General features: G+C 43.9%; 1 protein-coding gene across 3 annotated transcripts in view; it reads left to right on the top strand.

The window, feature by feature from the left end:
• The window catches only part of lin7a (lin-7 homolog A (C. elegans)), an 86677-nt gene that overhangs the window by 56501 nt on the left and 12990 nt on the right, over window positions 1–17186 (top strand). The window contains exons 3-6 of one of the 3 annotated variants that reach the window (XM_086009281.1): window positions 6871–6942; window positions 7015–7086; window positions 10189–10398; window positions 13193–13402. In XM_086009281.1, the coding sequence (XP_085865407.1) occupies window positions 6871–6942; window positions 7015–7086; window positions 10189–10398; window positions 13193–13402 (564 nt within the window). The remainder of the gene's footprint in view (window positions 1–6870; window positions 6943–7014; window positions 7087–10188; window positions 10399–13192; window positions 13403–17186) is intronic. The other 2 variants (XM_086009283.1, XM_086009282.1) reach the window with 2 other exon arrangements.

Genomic DNA, 17186 nt, shown 5'->3' with positions numbered 1-17186 from the left:
CCGGTTACACGGCCACTAATATATAGTAAAACTTACCTGAACCTACTCCTGAATTTTGCCAGTTAAGAGAGATTTCCGGATATTTAGGTGCCAGTTAAAAGAGAGTTTCCTGTACAATTTTCAATCCTAATTGAGGGCCAACCCCACTGAATGCAGACGGACGATTCCCCTCGAGAGGGAATGGAAATTGGAGAATGAGCAGCTCGTGTTGACTCATTCTCACCAGGCAGTAATGGAATAGCTTAGATAAAGGCCCAGAAGTATGTTGCACCTCAAAATAGAATATAAAGGCTGCGTTATAATGACGCAGTAAGTGCATAGCAATTATGATCTTGCTAAAGAAATCTTAGGAGAAAAAGCTTTATAAAGTATCGTAACCTTTTCTTCGATCAGTAAACGTCTTGTATGATAAATATAACTTTTTGTGCATAAATAGTGACCAATAGACTTTGCCATGCATATTATACACTTCTGTAATTCATAGGCAGCATGCCTGTGATTTTCTGATATTGGTGGCTCGTGGGTGAGGCTCCCTATTGGTAGTGCACATTAGTAAGATCAGCTCTCTAGTATCTGTTGTTCTTTGATGTACTAATTCTGGATATCATTCATTGCATGTGAAGTGTTAGGTGATAAGTTGTGATATAAATGCAGGTTTTTAAATCATATGCTTAAACTTTGCTAATTGCAGCATTTAACTCATCCACGGCGATGCAGGTGGCCATTCAAGTGGGCAAGATAAATTAATGCACCAGTACTATGAGGACACAAAGTAGGTTGCAAGGAAATATACGCCAATGATTCTCACTTTTTGAAGTTCATTTATATTTCACAACAATCCTCAAACAGGAACGGGATGGAACAATTCTGATCTTTCATTCATCCTGGCAAGAGGCCAATCTACATTCTCATGATCTGTATGAGAAAAGTAAAATTAGTATAAGATTGATAAAATGGAAGTAGATATTATGTACATCTGGTCAGTATCCTTTATTAAGCATTACTGGTGTCTGGAGCTCTCTTTTTGCTGCCAGGATACTTGAAGGAAAAATTAAAAATCACAAAACCTGGCCCAACTCGCCGGCCACCATAATGGCGCCAGGTTCTGCGGCGTGCGAGTGTCCTGTGTTGGAGAGGCAGGGCACTTCATTATAATATTTAAATCAGGCTCCCACAGTGCAGTTGGAAGCCTGATTTAAGTTTAACAGCTGCAGACCGAGTTTCCTAGGGTTCAGAAAACCTGGCAGCTAAATGGAGACGAGAGCTGCTATGTGCAGAAGGTAATTGCTTTTTAGAGCATTGCTCCACCCGGCCCCTCAAGCAAACCTTATGCCAATCGCGGCTTCTCCACACTGCCGTGATTGGCTGACCACCACCACCCCCCCCCCCCCCACCCCCCAACCCATGATCTTTCATCCCCCTCCCCCTCGAATGCCAGTTCGACCTCCCCCAACCCTTCAACCCCCGATTTTTCCCAATTGCTGGGTGTTATCCCCACCGGCTGGGGCCTTCTGCCACTTTCCCGCCCAGCAGCTGGCGACCCAGTCCAATCCAGCCGGCTGCCGGGCGGGAAATGGAATTAAAAAATTCAGCAGAACTTTCACGTTCCTGGAATTTCCTGGTCCTTCCCGCTACCACGCTCCCCCCCGACTCCCTCCCCATAAATATCAGGGCCTCGGTTGCTGAGCTTTTCACTTGCGTAAATTTAGTGTCAATGTTTGTTTGCTTCTGCTGTGGAATTACCCATCATCAATAATCCTCTGAATAAGCGTTTAAGTATTGAGGTCTATTTTACTGACTTGTGCATTATACAGATTGACAAATCGGTGAAATGGTAGCATTGAATATATTTCTCTTTTCTAGCAAAACTAATTTAAACAACAATGTAACCAAAATAAATGAAGTGGCATCCCTGTTTCCTCTGGCAGCTGCTAGTGAAGGAAGGATTGGATTGATGAAGTTGAAGTGGGGATAAAAATACGTACTAAGAAGGACATGAGACACAGAACTACTTGCCATTTGTGGTATAGACTAATGTCAAGTATTTTTAGTGGGTCTCTTTAGTCTGATCTGTTTAAATACAGTGCTCCCACACAGATGGGTTTCAATTTTGCAGCGTTTCAAAACTATAGCCAATGCTAGGCTGTATTCCACTTTCCTGGAACTGTCAGTCCTCTCTTACAGGATTATGACTTCTACTGTGCCTCTTACTTCATTACCTTGAATTTGAGATAAAATGGAGAAGAAAAAATTGAAAACTGAGCATCCAATTTTGCCCCTCCCTGGAAAAACTGATGCCCCACATTTGTGTTTCACTGTAGCTGGGCTATTTTTCCTCCTTCTTGGTGAAACTGCAGTACAGTATAAATAGAGCTAGTTTCGCAAATGGAAACTGAAGTTTAAATCCAGCCTCTAAACGTTTAGCTCTAAGCACATTGCACTCCTTTGAAATGCGGCCAGTTAAACTCTTGATTCTGCATTAGTCATGAGTTTGGATTATATGCCATTTTTTTAAAAAAAGTTGGTTTGACAAATGTGGGAAGGGGGATAAATTCCGTGCATGCCAGGTGAGTACTATAGTAAAACAAACATTGTTTGTCTACAGGCCAGCACTTGTACGGGTAAAAGCTTTTTAGGATTTAGGACTGTAACATATCTAGACTTCCTTTTATCTCATTATGCCATCTTTTTGGATTTTGCTTGGCTCCCACCAGCTGATAATTAAAAAAGACTGTATATATTATAATGGCCAAAATTCCCAGTGAAAAATGGTCCAGTGGAGATGATCAAGTACAGCACCACAGAACTTTGACCCTTCAGTAGATTAATGGACAATATTTTACAGCAAAATACTTTCAATGGTATGATCAAACATAAGGGGGGAAAAATTGAGTTGTGCCTCCTTTGGGGTGCTAACTTTGCCGGGGCGCTACTTTTAGCACCACGAAAAAATGAGCGCTCCTGCGGACGAAATTCATCAGTAGCGCCCCAAGAGGGAAGCGGGGCGCTACGGGAAGTGCCCCGCCTCCCTCTTGGGGCGCTGCGAGGGAATATCCTTTCTCCCCTTAAAGGGGAGGGGCCTTGTGCAACGCAACCCGGGGCCCAGCTGGGCCACCAGGGATCGGAGAGCCGGCAAAAGAGCCCGGCACTCGAGAAGTGCAGGGCTCATGGAGCACAGCCAGCACTCCGCGGGGGGGCTGGTCAGGAGGCTGGGGTCGGCAGAGGGGGCAGGTGCTGGCAGGTGGCCAGCAACAAAAATGGCCGCCCGGCACTTCACCTTTAATTAGCGCCGCCCCGGCTGCAGATAGGCCCCCCTGACCCCATCGAACGTAGCGTCTGGCGGTAAGTCAGGGGGCGCTACCGAAGATAGCGAGTGGGACGCTGCGCACGGTGATGACGTCCTCGCCAGCAGTGCAGCACCGCAGGGTGCTAGTGGTTACCCGCCGCCGCTAACCTCCCGCTGAATTTTGCGGGAGGCGTTGGCGGCACCGCATCTGGCCACTAGTTGCTTTGCGCCCCGTTAGCACCCTCTCGGTGCTAACTGGAGGCGCAAACCAACTGAATTTTTAGGCCAAGGACTTTTAACTGGGGACCGTGTCCACTACTGAGTCATTTTTTTCCTCTGGAGGATTAGCAGGAAAAAAGAATTTTACCGTCCACATGGAAATGGATTTTAATGTTACAAGCTGGATTTCTTCAACACACAACATGACATGGTTCAGAACACTTGGCAGAGGATTGCGCTTACAGGTGAACTATTAACGTTTATCAAATAATGAGGTCTTGAAGGATTCTGTTGCTGCCTGTCTCACTGTTTATATTATTGCATTTACAGAGCTGTAAGCATTGGCCAAATCCTAGGTGTAAGATTTTCAGCTGTTTGCATTGCTGAGGTGTCGTTATATCAAACATAAATATGGTTAAAACCAGAGGGTGGCCCATCTCTGTTAAGTGAGTTCACTGTGCTATTACTGCTCCCAAGTTACTGATTTTCTTGAGTTCTCGTTGGAGTGAGCCAGTCAGGTCGTCTGGTAATGATGGTGAGAAGTGCTTTCAGCTAATCGTGGTCAGAAATACCTGAGACAGGTGGTCTTGCGGTGGGAGGGATTAATATTAGCTGTAATATAAAAGCAATTGGTGCAAAGACCCACCAAGAAAGGTAAACTGTTAGGGCTCGCCGGGGCGCTGGAAGTCCCGCCCCGGAAGGAGCCAGGAGCGCCAGCGCGATATTCAGTTTGAGCGCCCCAAACGGAAGCGGGGCGCTACTCGAGGCACCCCGCGTCCCTCTTGGGGCACTGAAACTGAATATCGCAGCACAACGTGCCGCAGCGCCACCTTCTTAAAGGGGAGGGGCCTGCACCAGCGCGATCTCTGATCGTGAGTGCCAGCAAAAGGGCCGGGCACCGAGGAGACGTGCCAGGCTCTTGGGACACAGCCGGCACTGCCCGGGGGGGGGGGGGGGGGGTGGGATCAGGTGGCCGGGGACGGCGGTGCGAGGAGGTGCTGGCAGGCGGCCAGCGAAAAAAATGGCCGCCCCGCACCTCCCCTTTAATTAGCACCACTATCGCCACAGGTAGGCCCCCCTGAACCAGTCGCGAATTGTGACCGGCGCTACGGCGGGGGGGGCGACCCAATATCGCATTCGGGGTGGTAGCGGGGCGCTGCGCACACCGATGATGTCATCGGTGGTGGCGCAGTGCTACAGGCTAACGCTGCCATTAGCGCCCAGCTAAATTTCGCGGGAGGCGTGGCCAGTGGCGCTAAAACCACTAGGTGCCCTCTTTAGGCGCTAACTGGTGGCGCTGCCCACCGAATTTCTAGGCCTTAAAAGTTTTTTTTTTTAAATCATCTCGTTGCCTGTTGCCTGTTGTACAATCAGTCTAATTTTGATTAAACCAGCTATCTTGCCCAAGATCATATAAAAATCGTAATCTGGTAGGAAGTCCATGAAGTCTGTACATTGAGCACCATGCAAGGAACCCTGTGTTCCCCAAATTAACATAATTTGACCAAGCAATGGAAATGGGCTCCTGCTTGTATCACAGTGAAGCATGTGCACCCTGCAGTGCAGTATAAATATGGGCACTTGTGGCGGTTCCACCGGGTGTCCCTTGCATATATAATGTACATAATTCACTTTAACCTAACTGTATGTACATAACTTACCTGTTTGGGCCGTTGCCCCTTTAAGACGCGACCTAATGCGCTGACGTCACGTCGTGCATCACGTGACGCACGCGCGGCGGCACCAGCACAGCTCGGCCTACCGCGCCCGTAACTTCGGCCGCATCTGCCAGCGGCAGCGCCGGGTGCCTCTCGCTCCCACGACTTCGGCCGCAATGGCCAGCCTCAGTGCCTGGTAAACGCGCCAACGTCACAACGTGGTCACGTGACGCCTGAAGCGCGGGAAAACACAGCCAAGCGTGATGACGTCATCACACTATCCCGAGGACTGCGGACTCCGTCCTCGTGGTGTCCCCACTGGGGAAAGACCTACGCTACGGCTCTCCTGCAACCATCTCACTTACCTGCTGTATTTCGTCTGCTTCCTGCATTAAAGAACTTATTTATTGTTCTCCTGAAGTCGAACTCGATTATTTTGTAGGCATTCATTCAATACCTGCTGAGGTCAACCCGAATTCCTACACACTTAATATTTGTGTTTTTGGTGCAGATGAGAGAAAACTAAAAGAATGCTATAGAGAAGGACAGTCTCAGAATCGATAGCGAGAGCAGAAGTGCTCTATTAAGAGATGGAGTATTGGGAGAGAGTTTCTGAGGTCTTGGAGCAATTGGTGTGATCCATGGTGTGGGAACACAGGGTGAGTAGTTTAGGGGTACCTGAAGCCTCGAAGCGGGTTCTGGAGTGAGTCAGAGGTCCTAGGGAGGAGAGTCCTAGCAACAAGGGTGGATGAAAAGAGGGGGTTCTGGAAGCATTGGAGGTGGGCGAAATCAGACAACATTGGGGGATTGCTGGGATCTGGTAGTATTGTGGTGGGGTGGGTGTAGTGGTCTAGCAGCCTTCAGTGTGAACTTCATTAATGTACCATCATAACACGATATTCCTGCATTATTAATGTTTTGTCGCCTGATCCATTTGGAGGATTTCATGAGGGGGAAAAAAACAATCTACAGTGCCTATTATTATTTTGTTTTCAATTCTCTGCATAAAAACTAAAAATTTTACTTGAGAAAAAAAATCATGCTGAATGAATTTTGTACGTAGCAGTGACTTAAAATAACTGGCATTGCTAATGGAAACGTTAACAATCTGTTGCGAAGACTCATGTAAACACTGGATAACAAAGTTTACTTCCAGGCAAAAATCCAAATACAGTTTTATCTATCGGCAATGATACGAATCAGCAACTAGAACAGTACCACTGTCACCCACTCGCATTCTCACTCGCTCCATATTCCATTTCTTTCTCTTTTTTTCTTACTTTATTCTCTTTTTTACTCCTTTTCCTTCTCACTCTTTCGTTTTCTCTCTCTCAATCTCTCTCTCTCTCTCAAAATATCATTTCCCCCCCCCCCCCCCCCCCCCCAAAGCATCCCATGTATACCCAGAGATGGGAGGAACCACTACTTCACCTAACCAACAGTCCAGTCCCAGAGATTGTTCCACATTCAAGAGCAAATATGTTATGAAAGAAATTGTTTTCGCATGAAGGGAATCTGATGGAGAAGGTATTAATTCACCAATTATTTACATATAAAGTCAAAACTTCCCTAAATATTAATTGGGATAAATGACAATTTAAAAACAAAACAGCTCCTTTTTAAGAGATATTCTTCAAGATCTTAACAAGATCTGTACTGCATTGAGTTGTGAGTAATTTCTTCTCTAATTTGCCAATAATTTTTCAGGTTTATCAGTACATGCATGAGACAATAACCATCAGTGGCTGTCCAGAATTCCGAGCTCGTGCAACTGCCAAGGTATGCTCTGTGGAAGTACTGGATGATGTGTTGTATTTGTGTATTTTAATTTTGTGTACATGTGTATTTCAGGTGTTCGAGAGTATATATGAGAATTTAGACATCAATGGCAGCCCAGAAGGTAGAGCCAGTGCTACTACCCAGGTAATATCATTAACGAGAGCCAGTGTTCACACTGATATTTTCTGATTAGATTAACAAATTCCTTTCATGATCAATTGTACTAACCTCCCTGCAATACAGCAGATACAGTGCTGGAACAAAAGTAAAATTAATGCATGAGGACTTGCTGTCACAACAGGACAGTGAGAGTAATTTCACACCTTTTTATTTAGATGCACCAAATTTGATCTGGTCACTTCTGGGCTCTCCAGATATTTCTTTAATAATATTGTTATACTTCTACAGTCTGTAACTTTTCTTTTTATATTTGTTGATTGTATAACTTGTTTAATCATCTTTATTGCGGAGGGAAAGACGACCAATAATTCTAATAATAAAACCTATATGATTACCTTCATTTCAAAGACTGTGTGATCTGAACATTTTTCCACATGGATGATTTAGCATAAATAAAAGTTTAACTTAAATCAAAATCAAATCAAATCAAATCAACTTTTATTGTCATTGTTAGTGCACAAGTGCAGTACAACGAAATGTAGGCTTGCGGCTCCCGAGAGTGTACATTTAGATTAAGACATTTAAACATTCAACATACATTTGGCTTGTAATACATTAACATAAACATAACCATAATAAAGTGCATTGGCAGATGTGCAGGCTTTAGAGTTTATTTGTGGAGTTCAGTAGGATGACAGCCCTGGGAAAGAAGCTGTTCCTAAATCTGGTCGTACGGGTGCGAATGCATCTGTAGCGTCTCCCAGATGGCAGGAGGGCGAACAGACTGTGGCTGGGGTGGGTAGGGTCTTTGATGATGGACTGTGACCTCCGTAAACAGCGTTTCTGGTATATGTGCTCTATGGTCGGTAGCCGGGTGCCGGTAATGCGTTGGGCAGTTTTGACTACCCGCTGCAGGGCTTTCCGGTCATAGTAGCTACAGCTGCCATAAATTTAGAGATTCAGGGGTACTTTTATACTGTGTATATGTTGGGAGATGCAAATAGGGCTTTAATTATATTGTGGGAAATTTGGGGGGAAATTATCAATGAGTCATGATTAAAAATATTGATGGGCATAGATATCATGGTCCAAACTGCCTTTATTATGTTATATGTTTTTGTATGAGCATAACAGTTTATTGTGTTGAGGGTGTTGCATTTGATAACAGTGAGTTCTGCTTCCTTCGGGGCATTGTATCCGGCACTGCCTGTTGGGCCCGATGCTTGGCAGACAGGGTTGCTGGAGATATATTTGTTAGGGGCCTGGGGTGCTGCCAGCTTTTAGTTTGGTTTGTTTGCCTTACGTGAATGTTGGAGGGCTGAAGAAGTAATGGGTAAGTTGCCATTGAGGCCAAGTTCAGCAGCTTGTTTGGTGCGTCGGGTTCCTATTTTAGTTGTGGGGTGGGGGTGGGGGGGCACTTCTGCAGGAACTGTAGGTTGCCCTCTTGTACTCTGGCTGTTGGTACTGGTTTTGCTTGCTGTCTGTTGATTTAACAGCAGCACATTATTTATCTTTGAGTGTTGAATCTGCTGAATAGATTTTGTGAGCTGCATGCTTTCTGTTTGTAGAACTCAGGTGGGTTTTGTATTGAGTAGAAGCATTTTGTTTGAATCAGCTACATTGTTCTTCTTTCTTGCTCCTTCCCCTTTTGCTTTCTCTCTCTCTCTCTCTCTTGCTCTTTTTTTTTTACATGTTCTGCCTCACATGCCTGAGAGTCTGCTCCCTCCTCAGTCTGCACTTTTACTCTCCATTTCTATTTTGTCTTTTTTTTCACTTTTGATTATTTGCTCATCTCCTCCAGTCCTTTTCACCCCTATTTCCTAACACGCAAGGAAACTGCGGGCACGGGGAGGTAGAGTGCCAGTGAAGAAGCCCACAGAATAGGCTGTTGGAAGAGATGGAAATCAGCGGGGGGAGACTTACCGGAAGAAACAACTTTTTTGCTGACTCCTCAAAATACATCAAAGATCAAATTAGTCCTTCCATCTGGAATAAACTAACTGTGTCAGTAGTAAGATTTGTGAGGAGGGGGGTACACTTCAGGAGCAAATTAAATGCATGTGAACTCTCCTAAGGAGAAGAACTCGGCCATTCAGTAGGAGCTTTGCCTTCCTTTGTGATTTAAAAAAAAAAGTTATGAACAAAATCATGGGATCTCTCATGCCTGTGACAAAGGTACGATCATGTATAAATGTATGTAAAATAACCATCTTTAATAGGCAATATCTTTTACCTCTTGAATTGAAATTCATATGGGCCGAGTACAGTTATTGTATTTTTAGGTTCTTAGGCTAGTCCCAATCTGACCTTTCTCTTTAAACAAGTTGTGAAACAAACTTGCTGTAGCACCATATCTTTAACGACCTCTGTACTGGTCCATAGTACTAACAAACCTAGAAAATGATCTCTCCATTTTTTCTCACTGATGCCAACTTCAATTACCATCAGGCCTAATCTTAGGTGAGCCATGACTTGTCACTTCACAAGGTGTAGTCAGTGCAAAGCAGGGAACTGAAAAATATGGGCTGAACTGTGAATATAATAATGTAAAGGCAGGCCCCATGCTATTGACACCTTTTGGCTATTGACACCTTCTGGCCATTGAAAAACTGCATCTTGTCCAGCTCCTGCACACCTGCCAACGCTTTTAAACACAGTACAACCTGAAATTCTCTTAGAACAAAGCTCCTTGCTGGCTCAGCCATTTAAGATGTAATGAATTTATCTGTAAGCTCACACACTTGCCAGCAACTGAAAAAAACACCTTTTGATTGGGCAGCAGCTGGAGTTTATATATTAAGTACCCAGTGTCCCCTAGAGCTCCAACAATATCATCAGCACGTAGCAGCAAGCTTTTGCATCCTGGATAATCTACAGATTAAAGAAAAAGCCTGCGTTTCAGCCAGCTGAGCTGTGGTTTCCATTCTGTGATTTGGTCGAGGAAAGTCAACGTACATCTTGACTTTAGTTGTTTCAAGTCGAGATGAAAAAGATGTAGGTTTTACATGAAGCACATTTCATTACCTAGCTATAATGGTATTAACAATGAATTGCCAATAGTTAATAGCAATAATTGATTTTAATTCTGTGGACTTTATCTTCTGAATTTCTCTTTCTTTTACGTAGGCCACCGTTGCTGCTTTTGCTGCAAGTGAAGGCCATTCTCACCCTCGCGTAGTGGAGTTACCAAAAACTGAAGAAGGCCTTGGCTTTAATGTAATGGGTGGAAAGGAACAAAACTCACCAATCTACATCTCTCGTATTATTCCTGGAGGTGTTGCGGATAGACATGGGGGCTTAAAGCGTGGTGACCAATTATTGTCTGTCAATGGAGTGGTAAGTCAATGAGCCAGTTAGTCTGAAGTGGGCATTTATTCTTGAGTAATGAATGTTTTCAGAACAATTTCAAAATGTGATCAATCTCTTTTATACTCCTTATATAGTTTTATTAATCAGCAAATTTTATAATATTACAAAAAGTAGATGTACTTTCGGAATCGTGTGAATAGCATGGCCCAGCACAGGCACCTGGGGAACTCTATTCCTCAGTAGTCCTCCAACAAGAATTATTGTTTCATTTATTATTACCTACTGCTTTCTGTTGCTAAGACTAGTATTCAAGTTATTTAAAATTAAGACAAATACGGTGCATGAATATATTAGCTCATAGATTTAAAGACAAATTAGTTAATTGAATTGAAAATGTAGTGCCTTTTATATAGAGCAAAAATGGTGGCTGCCATTTAACATAACACATTGGCTGGAGTGAGTTACAGGAAAGCAACACAGTTGATATTAAAGCTGAAAGTTGTAAATACTGTATTATTATACCCACATAGTCACTGTGATCGAAGGGTCAATGGTTTACTTCAAAATTCCAAAAGGTGCAGTCCACACTTGTTGTGCAAGAGCGGTGTTGTACTGTTCGAGTTAAATGTATTGAAGTGTAACAAAACAATGGCCCGGAATTTGCGGTTTAGATGCCGGCGAACTGGCAGCGTTCGCAGTCGTTCCGCCTTTGAAACTGACTGCAACTTCAGGATTTGGCACATCCCGCAGTTGCTGTCTGTCAATCACTGCTCTGACACAGGCTGCACTGTGCCCCCCCGCACCCCTCGGAGCCGGCAATCAGTGAAATCTGTCAATCAGGGAAACTGACAAAATCTTCAACTCTTCTGTAGTAATTACTCTGTTAAATTCCCCACTAAAATTTAGACCCAAAGTGATTAGGAGTAACTGGGATTTTAACAGTGTATTGACTGCTAAACAAAGGTTATGGGCCTGAAAAACTAATTTTAATTTTGTGCAGTGTGAATTTTATCCATTTTAATAAAAACTAAAATTAAGAAACTTTTTTTTTAAAATAACTTTTTGTTCATTATTTCAGGTTTGCCTTTTCCACATGTGAGAACCCCAATCTTTGTTTTGCGCTCTCTAACATTTTTTAAAAGTTATAATTTTAAGGGCTTACCCACTCCCTTGTTCGCTGTCTGTGAGAATTCTGCGCTTTGATTGGCTGCTTAGACAGCCTGTTGACATCGCAGCAGCTCGCACCAGGGGATCCCCACTAAACCCCATTGATTTGAATTGAACGTCGGAAAACTCAAACTTCTCAACACAGAGATCACAAGATCTTTGTGTGAAGCTTACTTCGGGGCCAGCGGCGAACGCCAATATAAATTTTGCATAGTGCAATTTTTCAGCAATAACCAATGATAGGAATCTGGTCCAGAATACATTCACGCTAACCTTTTTCTAGCACATTAGTTCTTGCTGAATTCATTGTGGCATGTCAAGTTAAAATATTTTTTGAAAGCTTTCACTGTTTTTGGCCTGCTTTCGCACACAAATGAAAACAGAGAGTTTTTTATTTTGGTGCATTTAGGATAATGTGATGAACTGAATTTATGACATTCCTATTTTCAGCACTCAATGGGAAGCTTTGGAGGCGGGACTACTGCTTGCCAGCTTTCAATCCCGCCTCCATCAGCTTCCAGCCAACCAGCGGGATTTTCCCGATTGACCTTGTTAAGCCCACCCAGCGGGCTCAGCAGGCCAATTAGGGGGAAGTCCGTGACCGAGCACGTCAACGTATGACGTGCCATCTGTCTAGATTTTTTGAAAGAAGAAATGTCATCGTTTGACAGCTCTGTGAAGCTGTCAAACACTGACATTCTGTGTAGTTTGATGAGCCCTTATGTTCAGGACTCATCAAACCTTTCAACTTTGCAGAAATCACCTGGTTGTTGGTTCGGAGAATCCAACAGCCAGTCTGTGAAATCTACAATGGAGATGTCAGGACTCCGGCTCCACAGCGGCTGAAGGGTGTAGGCAGAAACAAAGGTAAGTGAACATTTTCTAACACTTTACACTCACCTTACATATTTACCACTCCACACTTGCACCCATCACTCACCTCTAAATTGCACTTTCAGTCCCCTCCGACCCCAGCAGACCTCCTACTCGTCTCCTACACCCTGGTGGGGTTCCCCGAGGTCGGGAAGCCTGCACTTCGGATGGAAAAATAGGACTAATCCTATTAAATAAGATTTAATCCCTTTCCCGCCTCGAGGAGACCGAACCCGGGGCAGGATGACTTCCCGCCTCCTGGCAAGAGGGCACGGAGGCGGGTTGGGGGCAGGTTTGCCACCTGCCCCCAAAATCTGCAATTTTATCGGCAGTCCCGCCTCCATACCCACCTCCTCGGGGCTGACAAAATCCAGCCTTATGAGTTTCTTCAAGGATGTGCTTTTCATTTCAATGAATCAAATTTTCTTCAGCTTTCTGTTGGTTTTACATTGAACATGGATATGGTGCCATATGGCTGAAATGAAAGGAAATTTTATGAAGAACTGCTAATATCAATTTTTTTTTGAAGTATGTATTTACCAATACGGAGCAATCATTCTTTTCCTGAGCAAATTTACATGTTTGTGTGTGTTTCAGGACCATACTTGAAATTAAATGACTTTTTCCTTCCCCGCCCCTCCCTTCCGGGCGTCATAGTCGTAGGTTAAGGCTAAGGATATATATAGTTATAAATTTACTATAATACACAATATGGCATGTAACATTTTCTTGGCCTTTGCTTTACAGTGCATAGAATAAAGTATATTTAATTAATTTTTAGAGTGTGGAAGGGGAACACCATGAAAAGGCAGTAGAACTACTAAAGGCTGCTCAGAACAGTGTGAAACTGATAGTTCGTTACACACCCAAGGTGCTGGAGGAAATGGAAGCGAGATTTGAGAAGCTGCGAACTGCCCGGCGCAGACAACAGCAGCAACTTCTGCTCCAACAGCAACAGCAGCAGCAAGTTCAACAAAATCATATGTCATAGGTGAGAGTATTCCTTTTCATTTCAAGGGAAGCGCTCAACTTAGGGGTTCAAATATATCATATCATTTCTTATAAGTGAGATTGCACACAGATAAAGTCATTAAAAGGCGTGGGGTTTTTTGTTGCAAGAAACAAGCAGGATGGCTTTGACTTTGCAACAAGATCAGACCCAAAGTCATTTTGAATATTCTGCATACACTGAGTCAGGATGTATCCATCAAATTAACATCATGGATCAATTCTGTTACATGCCCAAAAATTGCATTAGCAGCTAAATTTTCTCTCTCTCAAACCCACGTAGGCTTTTGTTTTTTTTCCAATTTTCTTTAATTACTTCCTTTACAATGAACTACAATGCTTTTTGACACCAGATTCCTTGCTAATGTGTTTATAATTTCCAGGTTCATGCTTCAGAGCGTTCTTTAAAATTGGGACGTTTGCCAGCATATTTAATGAGCTTAAAATAATCAGGCACAGCTCCTTTCACTTCTACCCTCACTTGTTTATGATTAATCAAGCAGTGCAGTATTTCAATGACCATCTTATCTGTTTACTCCATGAACTCAGACATTTCACACCATTCCAACTACTGAGGAAGAAAAAGACACTGCTTTCTACTGTCAAGTGTCGGCCAGTGGCTCAGTTGGTAGCACACTCGCCTCGGAGTCAGAAGGTTGTGGAGTTCAAGTCTCCCTCCCGGGACTTGAGCACATAAATCTCGGCTGACACTCCAGTAGCAGTGCTGAGGGAGTGCTGCACTGTCAGAGGTGCCGTCTTTCAGATGAGATGTTAAACCGAGGCCCCGTCTGCTCTCTCAAGTGGACGTAAAAGATTCCATGGCACTATTTCAAAGAGCAAAGGAGTTATCCCTTGTCCTGGCCAATATTTATCCCTCAATCAACATAACAAAAACAGATTATCTGGTCATTATCACATTGCTGTTCGTGGGACCTGCTGTGTGCAAATTGGCTGCCGCATTTCCCACATTACAACAGTGACTACACGTCAAAAAAGTACTTAATTGACTGTAAAGCACTTTGAGACGTCCGGTGGTCATGAAAGGCACGATATAAATGCAAGTCTTTCTCTTAAAAACCCATTCAGGTTTATTCAAATTTCTTTATATCATATCACTACCTGTAATATCAAAATGGACTTTTAAGCAGAACATTTCTAGTCAGAGATACTAGACTATATGCCGTAAGCAAGCAATTAGGAAGGCAAATGATATGTTAGCCTTTATGCAAGGGAATTGGAGTTGGAGTAGAAGAGTAAGGAAATCTTGCTGCAAATATACAGGGCTTTGGTCAGACCACACCTGGAGTACTGTGCACAGATTTGGGGGGTGATTTTCATGAAGGAGGCGGGACTACAACTTTCGGGGTTGTAGTCCCGCCTCCATCGAGATGCGGCCAATTCACACGATTTTAACTTGATTGACCTTGTTGAACCCGCCCAGCAGGCCAATTAAGGGCCACCCAGCAACAGGTGACGTCACAGACTGAAATTTCATCTGTCAAGACGTTTTGACAGATGAAATGTCAGTGTTTCACAGCTGTTTAAAGCTGTCAAACACTGACAGTCTTACTTCTAACCCGAGTCCGTCTACACAGACTCGGTTAGAAATCTCTCCTGCACAGAAAGCTGCAGGCTGTCACTTTTGACAGATCGCAGCCATTCTGCTTTCTGTGCCGGTGAGATGATGGACTCCCGAAACCTAGAGGAAGGAAGGCTGAAAAGGTATGTAAAACTTATTTAATCACTTTAGACACATCAAACACACTTACCTTTGCACTCATGCACACATCACTCACCTGAACACCGACATCTCGACCCCTCCGAGCCCTTCAACCCAACGGCCCGACTCCTCCAACTTGGCGTGGTTTGGAGCTGTCGGGATTCCCACAGTTCAAGCTTAAAAATAGGGATTAGGCTAAAAACTGCCTGTTAACAGGCAGTTAATTGGCACTAATCCCTTCCCGCCTTGGGTAGGCGGGTCCCAGTGCGGGGCGGGTACCCGCCTCCTTTGAAATTGGCATGGAGGCGGGATGGGGTCGGGACCCCCCCGATTTCGGGAATTTAACCCCCTGCACGCCTCCAATCCCGACTCCACGGCACACTGAAAATCGAGGCCTTGGTTTCCATACCCAAGGAAGGATATACTTGCCTTAGAGGGGGTGCAACAAAGGTTCACTAGATTGATTCCTGGGATGAGGAGGTTGTCCTATGAAGGGAGATTGAATAGAATGGGCCTATATTATCTGGAGTTTAGAAGAATGAGAGGTGATCTCATTGAAACGTATGAAATTCTAGAGGGCTTGACAGGGTAGATGCTGAGAGGCTGTTTCCCCTGGCTGGAGAGTCGAGAACTAGGGGTCATAGTCTCAGAATAAGGGGTCGGCCATTTAGGACTGAGATGAGGAGAAATCTCTTCACTCAGAGGGTTGTGAATCTTTAGAATTCTCTACCCCAGAGGACAGGATGCTCAGTCAATGAATATATTCAAGACTGAGATCAATAGATTTTTGGGCACTGAGGGAATTAAGGGATATGGGGATAGGTCGGGAAAGTGAAGTTGATGTAGAAGTTCAGCCATGATCTTATTGAATGGCGGAGCAGGCTTGAGGGGCTGTATGGCCTGCTCCTGCTCCTATTTCTTATGTTTCATATCATTTAAGATGAGGGTTCCAATCCAGCTTAGACAGATAGGATGACCATTTCCTCTCTGAAACAGCTCGGGTCTCAGTGGGAATGTCCACAGCATGAACCTTTTTATAATCCAGCACTAATTATCACTACTACACAAAGTGGAAATAGGATGCTAAGTGTGGGAAAGCTGAAAGGGTACTTCTCTAAAGCTGGACTTCTTATCTAGTTGACCCATTTACAATAATACTGGTTCTCTGTCAACAGTGGAAGCTAGCCAGTTTATATTTAGTAAGTGCTTTGTTGACTTTGGAGTGCTTAATACTGACATTGAGTGCGAAAACTGTTCCACTCACCAGCAGTGACATTCTCACATTGAATGCAAAAAAATGTTCCCGCTGATCACAACAGAAATGAAAGCACAAGTGTTGGCCTTGGCTTAGTGATGGCACTCTTACCTGAGTCAGAAGGTCATGGATTCAAGCCCCATTCTAGAGGTTTGAGCATATAATCCAAGCTGACGTGTCAGTGCAGTACTGAGGGAGTGCTGCATTGTCGGAGGTGCCATCTTTCGGATGAGACATTAAACCGAGGTCCCACCTTCTGCTCTTGAGTGGATGTATAAGATCCCATGGCAGAACAGCAGGGGAGTTCTCCCAGTGTCCTGGCCAATATTTATCTGTCAACCAACATCACTAAAACAGATTATCTGGTCATGTATTTCATTGATTGTTGTATGCAAATTGTCTGCTGCGTTTCCCTACATTACAATATAGTGACTACATTTCAAAAGTACTTCATTGGCTATAAAGTGCTTTGGGACATCCTGAGGTCATGTAAGTGGCTATATAAATGCGACTCCTTCCTTTCCTTTATTTTTTATGTTGGGAACACTAAATGGCTTCAACAACCTAGGAGAGGGATAGGGGAATCAGCCAAGCTTCCCACTGCTGCTGATTACACCCAGCAGAAAAATTACTTTCCACCAACTGCAATGGAAAGTAAAATGAAACAGGAGGTGTAAAACAGGCAGCCGATCTGATCTCGTCAGTTCTCTGCCGGGAGGGTTAGATTAAAATGATCCCTTCCCCATAATGTTAATTGGAAGCTAAATGTATATGGATGTTGGGTGAAGATAG

This window comes from Somniosus microcephalus, chromosome 16 (assembly GCF_052327205.1).
Source record: "Somniosus microcephalus isolate GS21.2 chromosome 16, FLI_Smic_1.0, whole genome shotgun sequence".
Lineage (NCBI taxonomy): Eukaryota > Metazoa > Chordata > Chondrichthyes > Squaliformes > Somniosidae > Somniosus > Somniosus microcephalus.
This window is presented reverse-complemented; position numbering and strand designations above follow the sequence as displayed.